This window comes from Megalops cyprinoides, chromosome 12, assembly GCF_013368585.1.
Source record: "Megalops cyprinoides isolate fMegCyp1 chromosome 12, fMegCyp1.pri, whole genome shotgun sequence".
NCBI lineage: Eukaryota > Metazoa > Chordata > Actinopteri > Elopiformes > Megalopidae > Megalops > Megalops cyprinoides.
In genome coordinates, this window is record NC_050594.1 from 28,168,326 (window position 1) to 28,190,398 (window position 22,073).

The 22,073-nt window shown below is 41.6% G+C and overlaps 1 protein-coding gene across 2 annotated transcripts; it reads right to left on the minus strand.

The window, feature by feature from the left end:
• Positions 1–70: 70 nt before the first annotated feature.
• On the minus strand, positions 71–21,879 carry c12h14orf180 (chromosome 12 C14orf180 homolog). 2 transcript variants are annotated; one of them, XM_036541532.1, is made up of 10 exons: positions 21,549–21,879; positions 18,576–18,606; positions 13,601–13,687; positions 11,513–11,633; positions 6,687–6,717; positions 6,217–6,325; positions 3,916–4,082; positions 3,088–3,217; positions 2,160–2,186; positions 71–1,173 (listed from the first exon to the last, which is right to left on the minus strand). In XM_036541532.1, the coding sequence occupies exons 1-10, from the start codon at positions 21,699–21,701 to the stop codon at positions 968–970; spliced, it is 1,062 nt and encodes a 353-aa protein (XP_036397425.1). In that variant the 5' UTR covers positions 21,702–21,879; the 3' UTR covers positions 71–967. The 2 variants fall into 2 exon arrangements, with proteins under 2 accessions (XP_036397425.1, XP_036397426.1); XM_036541533.1 differs by lacking the exon at positions 2,160–2,186.
• Positions 21,880–22,073: the final 194 nt, after the last annotated feature.

The window sequence follows — 22,073 nt, forward strand, 5'->3', positions numbered from 1 at the left end:
ATATGCAGATATACAGAATACACATACAGTAGTCTTTCCTCTATTATGGAAAAGGTCATTCCTTGTGGCATTTTAGTAACTATATCTATGAAGATTCGAAGTATAGAAGGCATATACACTCTTACAGAAAACCAATCACATTTTTTTTCATAAGCAGATACAGTGTTTGTCTGTCATATTGAATGAATATATATTTCTGTGCTGAAAGATACTCTCTTCTCAGTTCAAATATGAACTTAAAATCTCTCATCAATGTACCATCCATGTGGTTGGAATTAAACTATTGTGCAGACAGTTTCTTTCTTTGTAAATTAAAGGTGATTTTTTAATATTAATTTAACAGCACATCTGCTTATCATATGCAGTAAATTAAATATAGTGATGATCTTGATTGATAAGCCAGACTACGGCCAGACGGACTGTGCTGATAAGATGTCATGTCTGCTCTTAGATGTCTTTCTCAGAAGGTGTTAAAATATTAGTGCCTTTCTCATGCAGTAATCCTTTGCTTAATTTTAAGTGCTGTTGACAGTTTTCATATCCTACTGTTTTTCTCTCTTTAGACTGATTGCTTTCTCAGTTTTTCAAACTTTGTCCTCCATATTCACATATATGATCCACATATATTGATTGTACTGAAATGTACATAAATTGAAGATTTTTGGTGGGCATAACCTGTAAGTGCCAACACACTCGTGATGTGCTAAAGACTTCATAACTTAAACAAGGCATTCCAATGACCTAAGTATTTACAAAGCCATGACAGCTACATAACTCTGGGAATATACATTTTTCTATATGTCGGTGTAAGCAAGCGTAGTGCTACAATCTGTGATGCACGTCTCAGCACCGTGTTTAGAGAGTGGATGCAGTGCTCTTATAGGAGGAACCAGCCATTTTTTGGACTTGGGCGAGGCTGTGGAAGAGGGAGGGGGTGGTGCAGAGCTCCCCCTCTGGCTGGTCACAGTTACTGCATGGTGAGCCAGATCCAGCAGCCCCAGAGTACCTGCTTCATCTGCAGCAGGTAGACGGCCAGCATGGCCTCCAGCTCCTCACACGCGCGCTGCGGCCGCCGCCGGTCTGTGCAGTACAGCGCCACGCCCAGGACGGAGAGCAGCAGGAACAGGCAGGTGAGGAGGGCCAGGTGCGGGCGGCTGGGGGAGGTGTCGTACGCTGTAATCAATGCAGAACAACACAGCATTGAGGATATTTATCTTGTTCCACCTTCAGCATACATGTCTGTTGTCAGTCAGGATCCTACAAGTGAAATTTTAGTGAAAATCAGACTGCACTAAGACATTTAAAGGGGATCAAAAATGAAAAACTGATATCATGTATGTGCTTCATACATACTGGCCAAGGCCATATTTATGCACATACATGTAAGAACTTAGTACATATCCTGAAACCAATGTTTCCTCAGTGCTGTGCCCTCATAATGTGTAACTGCCACCTCATGATCTTATCACAATGTTAAAAAACTGTGGTTAGGTTATGTTTGCTGGGAAGGGGAAAACAACATACAGTGGCATTTTTGGTCATGTACACCAACAGTCAAAATAGCCATGCATATGCGCATTTATGGTTAACTAAATAATGTGACATGAAACAGTTCATCCTCCCAGAGTAGGTGAATGGGTAGGGGAATAACATCAGCCATTATCAAGTGTTGAGAAACAATAACGTGCCACTAGAGTGGAATCCACTCAGCTAAACAGAGAAAATGACAACTCCTGACAATTGCCCATACATGGAGAAACCCCCCCAAGAAAAGCAAAAAAACAAACAAGCAAACAAAAAAATAGTCCAACTGTTATAATAATGCTTCCTTAGTATTACAATTATCATTATTGTTGCTATCATAATAACTTCACTTCGTTTTTATGTTTTTAGGCATGTATGGAATTGTTTTTATCACACATTGATGACCATTCTTTGGGTCTTTGATTCATCAGTGTTTTAACAGGAGTGCCAAAAGCTGTGCATGGTTTAAGGTGGCATAGAGAGGGTTGTTCCTGTAATACAGAGCCTGTGTGATTTGTCCCCTTCTGCTGGATTCATCCCTGCACATTTTCACTGTTATTGCTGATCAGTGTGAGTGACACATCGGAATTGCATGCGGTAAGTGAGCCATGTTCCAATCTGTTAGTCCCACTTACCTAGTGAACAGTCAGAGTGTGGAATGTCTGCAGATTGGACAGATGATTGCCAAGTAAGTATCTCCTCCTCTCCATGACAGCAGCTTCGGGTACTGTTATGCTGAGCTAACGCTATAGCTACAGTCACTGGTGCATACAGGCATGCACGGTTACAAACGGCCTCTTTAATGTAATGGCTCTGTCATTACAGAGTGCGAAATGGCTCTATTGCTTTAATAGCTCATTGTAAATGCAAATCATGCAGGTTTGACAGTGCTTCCCTGCAGAATTCAGCAATACTCACCGGGACAGCTGTCCTCGAGTGAACTGCACTCCAAGTCCACTCAAAGATTTTTATATGCATTGTTTTTTTAATTACCTACTATAAATAATTTCAAGGGGTAATGGTAAATCTACTCTAAAGTTGTTTAACAGAATAGAAACAGGGATTAAAAGTGGATTGGTATAACATTAAGATTCCCTGCTTAATCTTGATGAAGAAACTGACCGGCCCAAAGCTGATAAGGCTGTTAAAAATGAGCTCTTTCAACAAAGCAATGAATCAAAAGCAGGTGCTGTAGTTGGTTGGTGTGGGAGGGACATTATTCAGTAATTGAAATACTTCTCTCATAACATTCACGTCATTATTACTGATGCAATGCATACAGCCCTGGTACTCAATTCTCTTTGTAGTTACTGCTAGAGTGGAGACTGTTAGACAGTAGAGGGCAGCACTCCATCTCTGAAGAACTTTTAACATAGCAAACTCTATGCAATACACACAGCGCTGAAACCAAAGGGGAGTGGTGGTGATTGATTAAAAAACATGATGACTGAAGGAAAAAATCTTGAGTCTTGACCTGACTCATTTGACTAGACTGCAAATTCCTTTTGATGTATGGTTGGTGTGCCCTGGCGGTCAGCCTTCGACCCCCGAGTCAGCTCTTACCATGTACAGTGAGCTCGGGCTCCCGGAAGCGAACCCGCCGCTCCGGTTTGCGCCGGTGAGTCAGCTCCGAGTCGGCACCGCCGCAGCTGGGCTTCTTGAGGATGGAGGTGGGAATTTTACAGTTGGTGATCTGGACAGGGGGTGGGGTGGAGGGTTTGGGACAATGCATTGAGAACGTCAGGGCGGAGAGCAGAAAAACAACTGCTGATGCAAAAATATCTAGAACTGTAAAATTGAAATTAATGTGAAACGAACAACATGGGCAAAAGTCGTGAGAACCTTTATCTCAGGGTATAAATAATTTTTTGTGTTAGAATTAACTATCTTGTAGTGCTTGGACATTTTATCAGAAGCATCACTTATCTGACACCAGGTTTGTGGATTTAAAAGTGTTTTGGATACTGTGCAAACATGTTAATTCAAGGCAAATTATTGGAAATTAACTCTTACCTAACTAATATGAATACATAATAGTACCATTAAATCTATGGCATAGTCAAGATCAGTGGTATTATTCAGGTATAATTCTATAATGTGTCTGACAGTATGGCTATATGTTTTACTTTTTAGAGGGCAGAATATTTGCTATTTCAGAAAATATGCTATGTAGGATACAATTGTACTTTTACTAATTTGCTCTAATATGCCACTGAATATGTCTATGACTAATGTACAAATAATACAAATAATAAGTAATGCTAATGGATCATTGTATTATTGTATCATAATGCATGTAGTGTATCATAATGTATGTAATGTATTTTTACAGTGTTAATTTTGATCAGTTTAAATCCTGACTGTAACACAAATAGAATGTGAAGACGGCACCTTCTGTTTTGATGCTTCCTGTTGGTGATGCGTGTCCTTTCTGTGGTGATGCCGGACCTCGGAGCGCCTCTCCCGGTGAGTCAGGGGGGCACCGTTAAGCGCGTCACTGAATGTTTCCGTCGCAGCGAACCTCTTGGACAGCGCCGACACACACTGGCCCAAAGAGTCTGTGGAGGTCAGACATCCCAGAGGTGCCGTTTCAACCGGGTCATGCCAGCACAGAGGTGTTAAAACCACTTTTCAGAATGTTAGAGAGAGGTGTTTACAAATCAGTGAGGTATACGAGGGTGGAACAACTGCTGTGACGTGGAAACGCTGTCATGTGACTTCATATACATTCGTGTCACCTCCAAAAGTCCTCAACACACCACGTACTGTACAGCCTGAGTCACTGATGACGCACTTGCTGTGTACAAAACAAAGGTTGTAATAACAATGAGTAACAAGCAGGTGAGATACTTCTGCTAGCACTGACCACAGTCTGCAAAGATGCTGAAGACTTCAGTCTCCTTGGCACTGAAACACTATAACTGAAATCCTATACACCCCAGATATACACTGCTCTCTGTGACTGGGACTACAACATCAAGGGCATCCACCAGCTGAGACATATCAGGAGAAATTCTTGATGTACTTTATTGCCGGACAATGATAAAAAAAACATTTCTGGTGTGTCAGCAGAACAGTCTTGTGACAGATCCCATAAAACACTGGCCTCAAACTGTCAAATTCAGATAAGCATTTTCTGTTGGACTGTTTATAGAGTATCATTTCATTCTGCTGACACTGTTTCCAGCAGTGGCTGTAGATCCACCAGCCATTTCTGCAACAGTCACTGGTGCCGTGCAACTATGTGACGTGGCTTGGAAGGGCTTCCTCCAAATGCTCCAAAAACTTAATACAGTTTATTTGGATAAAAATGAAAATAATTGTGCACAATGGCATGTTTTACCTGTTAAATTAATGGCAGATACTTAGGCTTAGTGCAGTGTGTCCTGTGCAAGTGGCTGTTCAGTGTGTATTCTTTCTTATTGATGCTGGAAATGCAATATGCTGTCTGTTGCTATAACTTCCTGGAGAGTGAACCCTTTTTCAGGTTTGAATAGGTTTTTACCAATGCAATGCATACTGTAAGAAAGCAATAACTCAGTTTTATCAGTCTACATTGTAATGAAACCCATGCACCTTGCCTCCACACTGAAAGGGAAAAAAATTGGAAGGCTTGAGCTTAGGGAATGTGCTATATTGATACATGTCACATGTCATAGGTTGCTGTAGGGGCTATCACTCAATGTAATAGAAGCCTTATGAATTATTGGGGAGAAACCTTTTTCATCCATGCAGTCTAGCTTTGCCTTTACACAACAGTGTTGGGTCATTCTAACGGCTGCCAGAGTTGCGACCCTTATATAAGAGAAGAAAAAAGTACAATTTGTTCAGATTGATTTACTTTGTTGCTGAAAGGTTAACAATGAAGTACATTGTAGTTAAGTTGAATCTGAGCCTAACTGTCAAGACTGATATTGATGTTGGCACTGGTGACCAAGTTTTCACAGTATATCTTCTCAAGAGGTGCACATTGTACAAAATTCCCAAAAATTTGCCAAAGGTTTCCAAAACTGCTGTATGACAGCAAAGTATGTATTATGAATGTTCCATCTGGCCTTTCCAGCTCGTTTGCTTAATAGCTTATTAACATAATCAGCCAAATTGAATAAAAACCTCATTATGCCTAAGATCGGTTTCCCTTGCCTGCAGGGATCTAATATTATTTTTGCTCATGTAATGACACTTGTAGTGTTATTTGAACAGTTTAAAATAGGCACTTAATGAGCTGAAAGTTCATTCTGAAAATATCTTTTAAATTAAAGGAGACCCACTATTAATGCTCATTTATGTATTCAAGGGTAAGTTCAATTGCCAACTGTATAGCAAAAATGTACTTATTTACATTGCTTATTATTTGCATTTATTTATTCCTGTGTGCCCTGGAGAAACTGCATTCCTTTAGCCTGTACTTTTTCAGCCAATCAATTTCAGAGGTTATTTGTTTGCCAGTAAAAATCAGAAGCATTAACACAAAGAATGACGCTGTCTATCTCTTAATTATTGTACTATACCTTATTCAGTGACTTTTAGGTTTACTAATTCAGAAGTTCTACAAAGCGGAGGTTTTCAAAAGAGAAACTGACAATAATGTGGCGACAATCCCTTGAACAGTATGCAAAGTAGGACTCCTCTGTGCTCGACAGAATGTGGTGTTTGCTTGCAGATCGCAGAGAGTGAAGGTACAGTGTTTACCTGAATATTCAGTCTTGCCTATCTCAGCATAGACAGATGCCAGCAGCTCCAGGCTCCTGGCTGTGATGGGGTGGTCATTGCCAAATGCCTTCTGTCGAATTTTAGTGGCCTGAAACAGAGACAAAGACAGCGAAAGGTCAAACATGGGAGGGGAGAATTTCATTAGAGTCAGATTCAATAATGATGATTTACGTCATATCTCAGTGCTTTGTGTCAGCATATCATTGAAACAGAGATGTCATTCACAGGACAATAGTAATCTAATTTATGGTCTATGAAAGAACAGTGCTCAGGGCTATAGTTACAGAACAGCACGGAATTAAGTGATTGTCTTATGAAGCATTTCCATGTAGCATGTACACACTGTCATGTAGCATTATCTAGATAAATGTCACATCAAAACCTCCTACACACATTTTCCTATCTTTTGAGGTAGGAAAGAACGTTATGTGATGTGATACTATACATACCTTGCCGCTGTATTCTAAAGCAAGATGTGGTCTGAAAAAAAAAATAAAGAATAGACATGGTTACTCCTCATTAGTCATTGCTTCTTTGTCTTGTGTGTGTGTGTGTTTTGTAAAATGCCTATGTGTCCCAGGACATGCTCTAATGGTATCAGCGGTGGGATGGGATTTCCTGATCATGCATATTGTGTGTGTGTTTATGTGTGTGTGTGTGTGTGTGTGTGTGTGTGTATGTGTGTGTGTGCGCATGTGCGTGCGTGTGCATGTTTTGTTCCTTCCCAGCCACCCTTCATAAAGCACACAGACACACAGCCAGTCAGGGCTGCTACTGCTGCTGCACCTGCACTGTGAATTCCTCCCCACACAAGGTCAGAGCTTCAAGGTTGATCGGCCTGTTGAACTCTTATGACCTCTAACCAGACTGGGTACTCAGCATAAGGCCACTGTCTGCAGGTCCTGCGTCACCTGTACAGCAGACGAGGCTAGTCTAGCTCCCCATTCCCCTTCCCCCTGTCAGCAATAATTACAGCTGATGAACATCTTACTTTAGCAGTGACTGAGGTGCTCAGCAGCTGCAGAGCTGCCCTTTTCTCTGTCTTTTTGCAGTAGTGGTTATCACTGTAAACCAGTACTGACCAGAAATCTTTAGGCCAGCACTGATCACGACAAATGTTTTCTATTGCCGGCAATGTAATATCATTTAATCTTTGTTTTTGTCATTCTTTTTATGGCTGTGATTTGTGGGTCACAATGTGCAAGTATCCCATAGACTAAATGGCAGGAAATTACAGGAAAAAAACACCCTAATACAGTAGTCCCATGTTGTTTTTATTGCTGGATAATATGATAAAGCTGCTGCAGATGCTGTATCTGGAATTCATGTCACTGGTGACATTTTGATTTTCATCACAACATTTCTATCATAGTCTTCTTATTTGCCTAATGTCACAGCAGACAAACATCTGGAAGGGAATGGTTGTCAGATGCATACATGAAATGATTGTGGAACTATGTTTTAATATTATTAGTAGTGTCGTTTTTAGCTTAAATCAGATGCTTATACATAGTAGCAGGGAATCTTGTGCACAGAAAAGAAAATTTACCATTAAAGTACATTTTAGATAATCAGAATATATGTATATCCAGTATGTATGAATATGAATGAGTTTATATGTGAATATGGAAGGCACTCATATATATAGTGCCTTCCAAATTTATTCATACTCCTGCTACTGATTATTTTTCCTGAATAAAAAATAGATTTTTGACATTTTTGACATATTCTCAAATAATACATTTTAATCCAGAAAACATGAGGGTCACATTTATTCACATACTTAAAATAAAATCAGGCAAAATAAAGGTGTCATCAATATTATGGAATCTTTTTGGAAGTTCAATGGAAGCCTCTGGGACTATATAGAGGCATTTAAAGGCCTCTGTATAAAAGAGGTAACACACAGGAGATTCATTGGTAGCATCCATTATTATAGTTACAATCAGGGAGATCTCTGATGACTGCAGGTAAATGATAACTGACCTCCACAAGCTGGAAGATTGGAGAAACATAAAGGACAGCAACAGTTGGAAACCTTCTATACAAATAGACATCTACCGGTTACAAAGTATTGTAAAGAACCATTCAAAGTGACATACAGTACTTTTGCATTCATGGCCAAGATGCCAGGAGAAAGCTTATTGTGAAGACAAACCACAAGAATGTCTTGTGATCAGATTACATTTAAATTTAGCTTTTTGGACATAATCATAAGCTTTATGTTTCATATAATACTGAAGCTTATTTTGATAAAGAACCCACGCCAATAGTGAAATGTAGTGGTGGTTGTGGTGGTGGTGGGGTGAGGGTGTGATTACTGTATGTTGGACAGTTGTTTTACATCCATGGGTCCTAGAGTCCTTGTAAAGATGGAGGGAATCATAAACTCCAACACATAACATGACATTTGGGCCAGAAACTTGGTTCCCTCTGCCAAGAAGCTCAAGCTTGCCTGGAAATGCATATTGTAGCATGGCAACAATCCAAAGCATTCATCCAATCTAGAAAGGAATAACTGAGCACAAAATAAATGTTCTCGACTGATCATGTCACTCTCCAGAGCTCAGACCAAGTGTAAATTTGTGGTTTGGATTCAAGAAAGATCATAAAAGATAACTAAAAGAGCTGAAGGACATGAAAACTTTTGCCAAGGGAATGGTAAACAATCCCACTCAGAACTGCCAGAACCTCGTAAAATAACAGAGGAAGCATTTTTGTGGGTGTAACCCATGCCAAAAGGTGATTTATGAAATACTAATTACAGGGATGTAAATAAAGGTGACTCATATTTTTGGGAATAAAATCCAGTAATTGAGAATTTGTGAATCTAATTTTTTCCCTTGCATTATAATAAAATAATAATTGATGGTATGAAAGATTTTGAAAATATTTTAAGGAAATTAAAATATAATATATATGTATTGTTTGCTATGTTTGCTATTGTTATGAAATGTTTTTGTTGCCACTTGGTAACACATATAGATATTGCCACAAAATTATTACTGCCAAAACTGTACCTGCAGTAATATTTGTATTAAACTGATTTAGGCAAATCAAGTGAAGAAATGTGTAGGGCCCAGGACCCCATGTTAATTAAAGAACACAAATGTCCCTTTAATTTATTGCGTGCTTCTCTCAAGAATTGAAGCAGTCAGTACTGCGGAGCAAATCTGACCACACGCATGCTGTGATTCTGTGTGCTAGCGCATTGAGCCTGACACACGGAGCGGATCGGGAGTCAGTGGAAATGTTCGGCCAGTGCCAACTGCCGCTGCAGCCGGAGCCCGGGCAGCGTTACGGACGCATGGCGCCCGCCGCTCTCATTACACGCGGCGTCCCAATCCCCCCTGCGTTGCAGCAAGGTGGGCGTCGCCGGGCCCGGCTGAGCCCCACCCTGCCACGGCAACCGCAAGGTCATCCATCACTTCCATGTGTACTTAGAAATGTAGAGCAAGCTGTATTTAGTGCTACAGATGTCAGCGCTACTGTTCCAAACCATAGCCTCTTAAATAAGTAATAGCCGGGTGTTGGGTGCACTGTTTTAAAGTGTCCCTCTCGACATTCGATCGTTGGCTTCCAGGTGCACCTACCGATGGGAGAACTTCCTGCCACTGCGTTGAAAGATTCAGGAGGTAACGCAGTTCCTACCTAATTCAGTGGCCAGGTTAAATCTATGATTAGTGTGAAAAAGAAAAGTCAGCTTTTGCCCTCTTGTCACAGATAGATCTATTTCTGCCATATATGGTCTTTTGTGCTTTTCTTTTTTATTTCTTTCTCACATGCTTTGTATAATTTTGATAAGTACACATTTTTTCGTTTTCTCTTTATATGATATTTGGAAATTCCCTAACAGGGCTACGGAAAAGAGAAAACTGGATGCATTATCCATTAAAGTTCTTGAGTACATCTTAAATATTTCACTTGGAAATGAATTTTGGTTTTAAAATAAACATGTTCAGAGAGTTGCACAAAGCACACCAGCCTGATCATACTGTCCTGGCATCTTCGGAAACTTAAGCTCAGAGACACAGCAAAAAACCATCCACACCTCATTCAAGTTTAAACCCCCGCCTCCCCCTTCCACCATTCAAACAACATCATCCTCCAAGCAATCAGGCTAAATGCCCTAATCTCCCAGCCAATGACGATGCAGGTATATAAATGTTCATCTTTCTGTCTTTCTGTGTACGCTGTGGCCTAACAAATTACTTCTGCATCAGGTTTGGCGTGGGGAAAAAGGACACCAGACTCAGGTGTTCCTGCAGCACTCGAAACTCACAACAGAAGTGGTGTATGTTTTCTTTCCCCATGGGCCTACAGGGGAATTGAAGTGCTTTTTTGCATGTGGCCTGGGGCATAGACTTCTCTGCTTGATATATGGCAAGGGAAATTTCCATCCCATTTGCCTAAGTGTCTGTGTTTGCACCACTATAAAAGGTCAAAACCATAAATCTTCCTCTCAATGACAAAATAACACAATCTCAGTAGCTGCAGACAGTATCGATGTTCCCGTCCTATGTCCGCTTTTCAATAAAGGACATCTAATTTATTCATAAGTGATGTAAATGGAAGAACAAGGGGTGATAACCAATACAACCTCTGTCTTAAGACATAGGTAACTCGCAGTGTGGTTTTCAGGGAGCAAGCCTCATATAATAATAGGAACAGAAATCAATTATATTAGTAGAGTGCAAAGAGCAAAACAAATCAGAAAATGCACAGACCTCTAGCAACCTTTCCCTTCATAAACCGTAGGTGCATAACATCTTAAAAAACAATCACAATAATCAGCCCTTTTGGTGTCCTGGAACACGGTCCTGCAACTTCAATAAATGAAGTGGTCTCTGCGGCAGAAATGTCCCGTGTCACTGCGGCCAGCGAGCAGCGCCGCTCCACGGACCCCGGGACCGTGCCCAAAACGCAGTGGGCTGTGACTCTGTGGCAGACATCCAAACAGGGTACAGTGCTAACCTCCCCTGTCCTTCTTCCAGCTACCGCATGTATCAGTGTAGGCCACTAATCAATGGGTCATGGTCAATCCCTGCATTGAAAATGCCCCATCCTCCTTAACCCCTTCATATCAATAAAAGTTGTATCCCCTAAACAAAATTCTCAGCATCTGACCTTAAAGTGTCTGGTAGATGAATGATGACAGTAAGACAGAACGACAGTGTTGCCTGGTGTAACACAGCAGAACAATGAAGAGTTTTCACACTGACGGCTAGCCACCAGCATTCTCTGATCGCGGATCAGTGGGTGACTGGGAGCCTACCTTTTGCTCATGATGCACAGCTGGGCGAGTCTCTCATAGTCCCGAGCTTGAGAGGCCTGCTCCGACAGCTCCTCTGGAGACTCCCATCCCTCCGATCCGAGCGGAGCCGTGTCCTGGGGGCCTGTGGCAGACGGTGTAATCAGAGTCCGTCAGCAGACAGCCATCCTCCCTCGCCCAGGAAACAAGATCCCGAGTGCGGGCAAGTGGCCACCGCAGCTCCGCGCAGCCCCGCGCAGCCCCACAACGTCACTGTGGGGCAGCGGCGAGCGGGAGGCCGGCGATAAAGAGTGCAGATAAGATCAGAGGGGAGACGCTCGCGCTCACCCGTACGCGCGGACACGTACACACGCAAACACAAACACACACAGCCTGACCACGGGTGGCGACGGTACAAAGTTGCTTTTGTTTGCTCCTCTTAGATGGACTGTAGCATTTGAGCAGAGGAGCTGGGCTGTGTTGTTCCCTTTCAGTTACACAAGGTACAGCACGCATGAGTCACAACTGTGAGAAGATCGAGGGAGGGAACAGGGGTGAAGGAGAGAGGGTAGGAGAGAGAGAGGTGTGACAAAGGAGAGAAGGGGAACTGGAAAACGAGAAAGGGGGATGGGCTTAGGGAAAGAGGTGCCACAGGCACTTTGGGAACAGATAGGAAGAGGATGGATAAAAGAGGGAAGGAAGAAACAGAAGCAGGGAGATGGAGGAGGACAGAGAGACAGGGGAAGGGGGGGGGGTGGTGAACAGGTAGACCGAGGTGCTGGTGCAGCTGGGAAACAGACAGAAGTGCTGATTCAGAGGCCTCTGGTTTCCATGGCGCTGTGCATTGCTTAATCAGATAATGCAGAGCAGGACCATTTGTCTTCTGTGTCCCTTGCAGCTACATGCTACACGTGGAAAGGCTGGTAGCTGCATCAGCACCACACACGCAAAAAAGAGGCAGCAGTCTTACAAAGGAGTACCAGATGATAGATCACTTCTTTCTGGCGACTGCCCTCGCAAAGTAAGATAAACTGAATAGAAAGTTGCAATCAAATCAAGTTTATAACAGTCCCTACCAAAACACTGGGAAACAAACTTGGTCAGACTTATTGTCACAGTTTAGGACTTTGTCATAACTTACTTAATCTAAATTCCTTTGGCAAATATCCAGCTGCATAAATGGATAATATTACATTATTAAAAATGTCGGTTATGTCAATGAGCCTGGATAAGAGCATTTTCTGGTCAAATGTATTATATAAATAACAAGTGTGACATTCTGAAGATAAAACTTGCAATTGCATGCAGTCATCAACGCATTCATGATTGGCATGGCATGTGTAGTGATGTACAGCACACTTATTGGCCTGTGAGAGTCACTTAGTTATGAAAAGCTATGACTCATCTTGTTGGCACATAAACACTGAATCACACCCATACAGGGTATGACCAGAAGTCTTTGTGGCAACACCCTCAGCCCTCAGGTTATACTTAAAGGTGAAACCGTAAATGTACATTAGTTATGGGATTTATACAGAGCCCCCCAAATGCAATCATACTACTGACAACTGTGTCAAAAAGAACACTTAAACAGAAGATATGCCAATGCCCACTAAATACTCAATTTCATAAGCAAATTGAAACAGTTTAAATAACATGTCAAATAGGCCTGTTTAGAAGAACTGCAAAAATCTGTAAAACATTTTCTCGTGCTCTGTTCAGGTTTTGTACAGTTAAATGGTACACATTTTCATTACGTATTCACAAAAACATTAACTGAATTTCTTTGGTTAAATCATCTTTAAAAAAAAATTATCAATGGTATGATTTGGAGCAGTGAATCAATTCAGTGTACATTCAATTTGAAAACATGAATCAATGTGGTTTAGTAATGCTAAAGATGAGATGAAAAGGCAAACAACCCTTAAATGAGATTTATAATCTACTATCAAACTAATATTCACTGTCCTTTGAATATCTGACAACAGTACCAGTTTTACTCAGAGAAGGTGTGTCTGCTACAATGTGGATGAGATATTCACACATTTTAGCTCAGCCAATATGTGTTCAGCATGAGTGTTGCTGTAAATGCATTTTAAAACGTTAATTTACCTGCACTCCCCTGAAGAGCTGTGAGCTCGAGCAATGCCACCTCGTAGAACATCTTCTCCGCCTGAATGAACTGGAGCGCTTTCACATCTGTTTGTATTTGTGAAGGATTAACAGCAGTGTCAGTTGCCCTGGTGAGGTATGGAAAAGAACAGCCGAGCCAGGTCATCCAGCTCTTCCTCTTGCATGCGCCCTAACGATTAAGAAGGAGAAAAAGAAAGACAAGAAACATCCACCTGCTATACAAGTCAGAAGTCTTAAATCCTTACAAGTCAGAGGTGGGGCAGCGATGTCCTCCATTACAGTAAGTTGGTCCCATTCATGGGAAGTATTTTCGCGTGTTGCCAATGGTTAGTATTGTGTGCACAGCTTATTTATATCTCCATAGGGAGAATTCAACATGTGCTGGTACTAAAAATAGACCAGCAGCCTAAGTTTACACTCTTATGCACAATCATAGAAGAGAATGTCCCAGTGTAAGGTGACACCCCTCATAACCGATTGGGTGAAACTAAAGCACATTGCTGGGAACAATCTATGTGCTCAAAATAAACAGATGTAAATCTCGGTTTCAATGACCTACTTAACAGTGGGAAGGTTTTCATGCACGTGCCTTAACAACAAGATTCAGCCAGCTACACCACATCTGTGTGTCTAATAAACAGTTTAAAAAGAAACTATAAAAACAGAAGAGCAATAAAGAGCTTCTATAAAATTAAATACTCCGAGAGTTTCCGATAAACACCAGGACCATTTGCTACGCTATAACATTTCGCTAGCACTGATACGACTTGTTGGTGCACTGGTTTGTCTCTGTGAAGGGATGTTTAAACTGGCTCTAAAAGGATGGGCAAAAACACCATGTCACAATGGTCCCTGGGCGAATAACGGGTTGACTTCAGGGCTTGCTGACATGCTGTGATGGAAGAACATCAATAGCCCTGCATCTAAGACTATATTTCAGTAGCAAAGAACACCAGATGTCTCTGATACTGTCACAGACAGAAAGGTCAGTTATTGCTATCACCCCCATTGTCCTCTTTCATCTGCTCTCTCTCTGTAAACAAGGCTGGGGGAAGCCGTGTTGGGTCCATGCGGTATAACCATGGAGACCACTGAAATGTCAGGTAGCGAGTGGGTGCTCCAGCTCACAGCTGAGCAAACAGCTGCAAAACACACACACACTTTTCTGCTCCTCTGTGTATTTTTCAGGTTCAGTTACTGAGTGATAACTGCTCCTCGTCTCCCTGTCTCTTGCATGGCCTCTCCTAGGCATGTGTTTATTCTAAATGTGACACAGGAACCCAATGGTTTTTTTTAACATACTTTTGTAAGCTGTATAATTTGTAAAAAGTGATGCTAGGTATACACATATACCCGATTGTCTTGTATGAACAGAAGATTGCTCTCCATGGAAAGAGATCCACCAAATGTTTTATAACTTGTGCAGATTGATTGTCACTTAAAAAAAAAAAAAAAAAAAAATATATATATATATATATATATATATATATATATATATATATATATATATATATATATATATATATATTGTATATGTATGTGTATAGCTTTGTACATACTATTTTTCATTCTCTCTAAATGTTAGTAACTTTATTTATTTATTTATTTATTTATGAAGTCTTCACATGCCAACAAAATCCTTTCTTCATGTAAAAGTAATTATTCAACCATTAGATAAAGAGTGTTTCTGGTGATTTTTTATTGTTCTGGTCTTCCACAATCATTACCTTACCTTCTCTACAGTTGGCTGACAAGCTAGCTTAGGTCCAACCACCTGATAGTAATTTGCCAGTATATTGCCGGTATACTGTTGAAGTATGAAATGTTTTCACATGCAGAATATGATTCTTTGATAAATTTGGTCTCTGTAGTTAGATTTTGTACAGGTTGCTTTGTTCAAAGCTGATATGTATGGTCTCCACTTGTTACAGAAGTTGCCCTCAGGGTGGTATTATCTGGCTCATTTGTTGACCATTTTCTCTGTGGTCATTCAGATCATTATCGCTGCATGAGTGCAAAGCCACTCTCTTGCTCTGTTGTTCTGTCTTTGAAACATTTTTTGAACGACCTGTGGATGAAAAGGGAAAATTTGTACAGGAATCTGCATGTTGTTGTTCATCATAAGAAAAAGATGGTGCTTCCAGCTTCACTTGAAGGGGAGTCTTACATCAATGTTCTCGGGACACAGTGTGCTGCACTTGTGAACATTCCTCATGGCTCTCACAGCAGACAGCAATCTGTTATTCGTGGTAAACAATAGATCTACGCGCCCTCTTACAAAAGAACGATCTCCTGAAACTACAGACTCAGCAGCATATGTACGTCTGCTTATATTTAGGTAGCAGCTGAGGCATTAATTGGAATGCTGACAGTCCAGCTATAGAGCAGTTTACTGTACTGCTGAGTTAATGAGCGTGATGACTTTCAAGCATCCATTAAAGGAGCACTTTGTATCACTTTCCAGTAAATTAGGGACTGTGGAGGAGCTGTGAATGATTAATTCAGTATTGATTTTAAAAGAGCTAATTACACTTAATTTGATAGATAAACACAGGTCCAGCTAGGCTTTGTAGCATGTCTGGTTCCTGAGAAGAATCTTCTTACATTTGAAATTCAAAACTGTATTCTCTATGCCACGTTAAACATGGAATAATTTTATGAGTAAAACAAATTCTGAATGGATTTTTGCCATGATGTTTACTTTCCTTTGTCTTATCTTGTGAAGATGGATTCTGAAAGATTTTCAGCATGCAGGAATTGGAGGTTGTCTTTGGAATCACCCTGAGGGACCATGCGTAATGCCCTACTTTATGTTAACCCCAATATATCAGAGAGAGAGGGTGAGAGAGAGAGACCACTGTGTTGCTGAAAGGCAAGTCCAGGGTTCTACTGGCAACCAGGGTTGCTCTCTCAAGAACCACAGATGACATCAGTGTTGAAACCAGTATCTTTGCTTGCCTGTGATATTTTTAACAAGCCCCAACAACAATGCCAGCCCACACAGATGCAGTTGAGTGGGTGCTAAGCTGATTCTCAGAAGGTGCAATTCAAATACATCCCAACATCATCTCTCTCCTCCTCTGCTCTTGAAACTTACAAATCCCTGACCAACTGGATAACCACAATCACATGCCAGCTGAACATGATATTGCACCTTCACACTGGTCAAGGTTGTCGGGGAAGGCAGATCAAACCTTTTAAAGGGAAAAACCCTGGTGACAGGAAGGGCTCCTTTGGAACGGTCTCTTTCCTTCACCTGCTGCTCGCACCATCAGTGCCAAATTAAACCTGACATCTATAAAAGGTGAGGATAGTAGCAATACCAGTTAGGATCAGACTCAATAAGAGACTTGACCCATCTCTTAATGATGCACCTGGTGCTTGGAGAATGTTTAGTTTTTAATATGATTCAAATGTGCTTTCAGCGTGCTTTGGATGTAACAGGCTTGTCCTTTTATTAAAAGACAAATAAAAATTGTACTCTTCAGATTTGTTCATGTCTTGTATTCAGTATATGGTTCTAGTTCTTTGGCATATAAGTACCTTTTCCAGGATAGAAATGTCAATACACAAAACAACAACAGTCACTAAATAGAAGTAGTTATTGACTTGGCCATTGATAAATGCCATTTTAAACTCCTTCAGTGTCCTCAGGAATGGAAACCTGACTTTTAAAAAGGGGGTTTTCTTTCTTTTGGGTCAGGTAACAGAGAAACTAGCAGGGGGGAGAGCAGAGCATGAACTATCCGTCATAACTATGGAGCTGGTCCAGGATGTAAATCTATCTTTTCCTAGCAGTCCAAATCCCAGTGGCTTTGACTCTTCAACTCCTTTATTCTCTGGTGAATCCTTACAAAAATACCCTGTATCCCCAGGGAATGCATTATGGGATTCAATGGCCTTTCCTAAAAAAGTAAAAATAAAAACAAAACCCTCAAAGACATAAACATTTGTGAAAGGAAGGGAAGCAAAATGTGCCATTAGCCTTAACTGTTTGTACCCTTTTGGAGGGAGTGACAGAATCTACGCCCCCTCCACCACCCTGGGGATTAATCAGGCTTGCATAAACTTTGGGGCACTGTGAAGGGTCGCTCCACAGCTGGACAGGACTGCTGGGACATTCACTGTTCTCATAAGCCTGACCTAAGATCTTAGGTTACTGCTGCTATTGGTGGCTGCACTAGCAAACCAGACAGCGCCATGTCAGTATGCATTTGCTGTCAACCAATCAGAACAGGGCTCTGCATTATCTTTTCCCTAGCTATGTAAGTGGATAAAACAGAGCCTTGAAAGAGCCTTGAATGATTTTAAGCCCACTCAGCTGGGAGGAAGAAGGACGGGTGGTGACAGATGACCCCTGAGGAGCTGGCTGAGTGTAATGACCTGCTTGAGTGGATGTATGGAGTCGAGCCCCATGGCTGTGGAGAACATGAGCCAGCGTGTAAAGAGGGAGGCTCAGTGACAAAGAGAGGACTGGAGAATGTATATCATGAAACACTACACACTTCTTATCTACGCCCTATACTTTGCCCTGAGGCTGTCAATACATGGGTACTGCAGTTGCAGGTTAATTAGCTGCCTTGCTCCTTGTTGTAGGGAGATAAGAGCTAACAAATCCTCCTAACACAGTAACAGAGCAAGAGCCACGGAGACCCTGATTGCTACTCCTACAGAGTCGGGGCCGCAACCATAAATAAATAATGACCCATGCATGCAGTTACACGCTGCCTCTAAGAGCTGCAGTCTCCTTTGGACACGTATACGCATTTATACTCTCCATACCTACAGTGCTGCAGAGTTTCACGTGGCTCTTTAATAGCTCAGACATCTACAGCTACATCTACAGGCTCCATTCTCTTACATTATTAACAGTTCTAAAGGCTGGGTGCGGTCCGGGATTCAGGCATTGCTACTCTGACTTCACTGCAGGCCCTTTTACAAAGCAAAAGGATACAGTTTTTTTCCTCGATGAAGAGCTCAGCAATCTGCAATAGATAGAAAGACAAGTGATTGATGGGGTGATGTAGCAACGAGGGACATGAACAGAGCTTTGTGAAAGACGGGGTGAGACCTCAAAACGTGCCCTGTGCAAGATGGGGCTGGATCTCTGAGAAGGATGACACAGCATGTCTGAGTGTGTTTTCTGTCAGGCCAATTAAACTAATTTACACAACTGGCGTATCTGACAGGGTCACATTCACACCTTGAAGTTGTAATATCAGCATGCTGCTGAATTGCTGTTTACCTCAGTTTTTTTGTTACTGAAGTATTTTTGGGTTGACAAAAATAGTCCTGAGTTGTTCCTCTGACTCATCGCTGAGGCATGGGAAGGAGCTTTGACACTAATATTTAGAGTTTATGAAAGTACACTCCTGTTAGCATTCCTCCAGTGATTCTGCTTTTCAGTTCCCCTTTACAGCATGGATAAATAGTATATATACTCACACGGACAGAGGTCTCTCATATGGTGATTTAGCCACTGAGGAAGTTACAGTATGGTTCTTGTTTTATTCTTATGAAGTATGCAGACACACACACACACACACCCACACACACACATGCACACACACACACACACACACACACACACACACACACATACAAATGCACAGGCCAGTACATTGTTATGTCATAAGTGCTTGTTTGGACTGGCCATTATTGGCCATTATTCATAGAGAGACCAGCTTTCTTTAGCCTTTTGGATAGTTTCAGAACCTCTCACATGTATGTTGTATCACAACTCTGACTATTTTGATTTTAGTTGGAAAAACTAACCAAGGAGAGCTGCACACAGGTATTTTACATAAAACAACTATAGGCCTTCTTATTGGGGACTATGCTCTCTGCCACCGTACTGTTCTGCATCATGCCACACATTCCTTTTAATCTGTGTAAGGCCTGACATGTTTATAATTTCTTGTGAAACAGACAGAGACAAAAAATGTGATCCATTTCCTTTGGCCGCTTCTAAAAAACAAGTGCTGGTCAAGACCCAAGAGACAAAACAAACCCCAGTGTTTGATGACAGCCTCCGATAAGAAAGCCTCAGCAACACTGAACTCTTACCATATTTATTCATACCCCTTAATTAAACAGGAAGTAAAATGTACATATGTACATAGCGTTGCACAGATGTAACACACAGAATAAATTCATTAGCAGCATACCTTATCAAGGTCAGGGTTGGAGAGCTGATCTAATGCATTCTACTGTAGAGTTCATTATTAAAAAAAATGCAAGGCTAGTGGTACAGTGGCAACCCTGCCAGGAAGAGGACACAAGTGTATGTTGCACACACAAGCTGTGACATAAATGGTTCAGAACACAACCATGAATATAACAACAACAATTGGACACCTCCAAAACAAACTGGCATCTTCAAGGTGCAAAGTGTCAAAAAGTACCATTCAAGGTTGCTGGCATGATTGCAGCATTCATGATGTGGCTGGAAGAAGGAAGCCTCGTCTGAAGGCAAATCACAAAACAAATACACTCATAATTTGACAAACTGCATCTTAATGACATTAGGAAGTATGCCTTGTAGTCAGGTAAAATGAAAACTGAGCTTTTTGGGTGTGCTCATCATTGTTATTTTTGGTGTAAAAAGGTGCTAAGTAAAAACTTATGCTGAGAAAGAACCCATGCTCACTGTGAAATATGGCAGAGAGTGCATTATGATTTGAGGTTATTTTCTATCTATGGGTCCTGGAGCCCTTGTTAATATTGAGAGTCATGAACTCCAACAAGCACATTTGGACCAAAAACTTGGTTCCCTTTGCCAAGAGGCTTGGCTGAATATTGACATTCTGCCTTGGCAATGATTTTACCCAAACCCAAGAAGAAATGGTTAAATGAGCACAAAATCCTTGTTGCAGCCGGCCATCTCAATTTCCAGACCTCAATCTAACATTTGTGATAAAACTACAAAAAGCAGTTCCAAAATGAAAAGCATAAGATCTCAGTAGCGATTATACAGGAAGAATGGTTAAAAATTCCTCCCTCAAAAGTACCAGAACCTCATAAAACTATACTAGAAGCATCTTATACGTGAAATCCATATGAAAGGAGGATTTACAAATTATGAACTACAGGGGTGTAAATAAATGTTACCCATCATGTTTTGTGCAATAAAATGTGCTATTTAGGAACAATATGACTTTCCTATGTGCAAATGTATTAACATTAATGTAAAACATGTTTATTTTTTTAAGAAGGAAAATGATCCAATATGTATACTTGTATATCATGTTTTGTTTATCTTTTTATTCTGGGGTAGGAATAAATATGGAGGGTCCTGTGTAAAGATTCCTCATCTCCTCCAACTTTTCAGCCCATGGTTCACCGACTCGACAACGGGCATGAATGAGGTATCATGTCAACATGATGTGAAGGATCACACACATATATAGCACATACTATTATCTTGAATCAGCTCAGCCACTTTCTTATCTGAAGGTCAGACCTCAGACAAACAACCCCCCCAAAATTATTTTACAGCAATCCACATCCATTATGTTTTAATTGCATTAAATCCTCCATGCATTTAAATAGTGCATTAAATATTTATTGCTGTTCACAATTGAAAACGTGACTCATGGTGCCTGGCCTGACTCATTAGTGCTTGAAGCTCAGTCAGCTGGTGCAAAACAGAGAGTAAAAGAAAGTGCTGCTGTACTCATGCATTGTAAGCACACACCAGAACAGTGCAGCATCCATTGCACCTGAATGCATTAAGTGCAAATGCATGTAACCGGGGCCGGACTCTTTTGTCCTTGTCCCGGACGGGGTAGATTCTGACCTCACCTGGAGCAGATAAGACACAAACGAGCATGCTAATAGCACTACACCCGGGCACCTCACAGGGTGACATTGGGTCCGCATTTGCATCGGCATTTGCATGCAGCCGGCGTGGGAATCGGTGCCTCACCTGGTGCAGGCAGTTGGGCAGCGAGTGGAAGCTCTGCACGTGCGTCAGCCCCAGCAGGCTGCTGAGGAAGCAGTGCAGCGCGGCCTGGGACTCCCCCTGCTGCTGGAGCTGCCTGCCCAGCTCGTACAGGCCCTCCCTGCCCCCGTTCAGCATGACGAGCCAGCCCGCTCAGCGACGCCTCCCATCTGAGCCTCCTGGCCAGAGAGAACGCTCACTCCACTCCAGGAAACAAAAACAAAAAAGAAACAGTGAATAATTTAAAAAAGAACACCTGAGCAAAGAGGAGAGGCAGTCGGTGAATGCAGGAAGCACAGACTGAGTCACATCTATCCAGGCTTTCAAGGGCAGGTGCAGGGGAACAGGCTGTGACAAACTATCCAGCTGGAAAAGACAGCTCCATTCCATTCTCCTCCCTCCACATTGCCTCAGTCAGCGCAGAGTGGGAGGCAGCCTGCTGGCGGTAGAGTGGGGACTGCTGACTGACAGCTCTCTTAGCCAATCCCTGGGCTCCCCACGTACTGACAG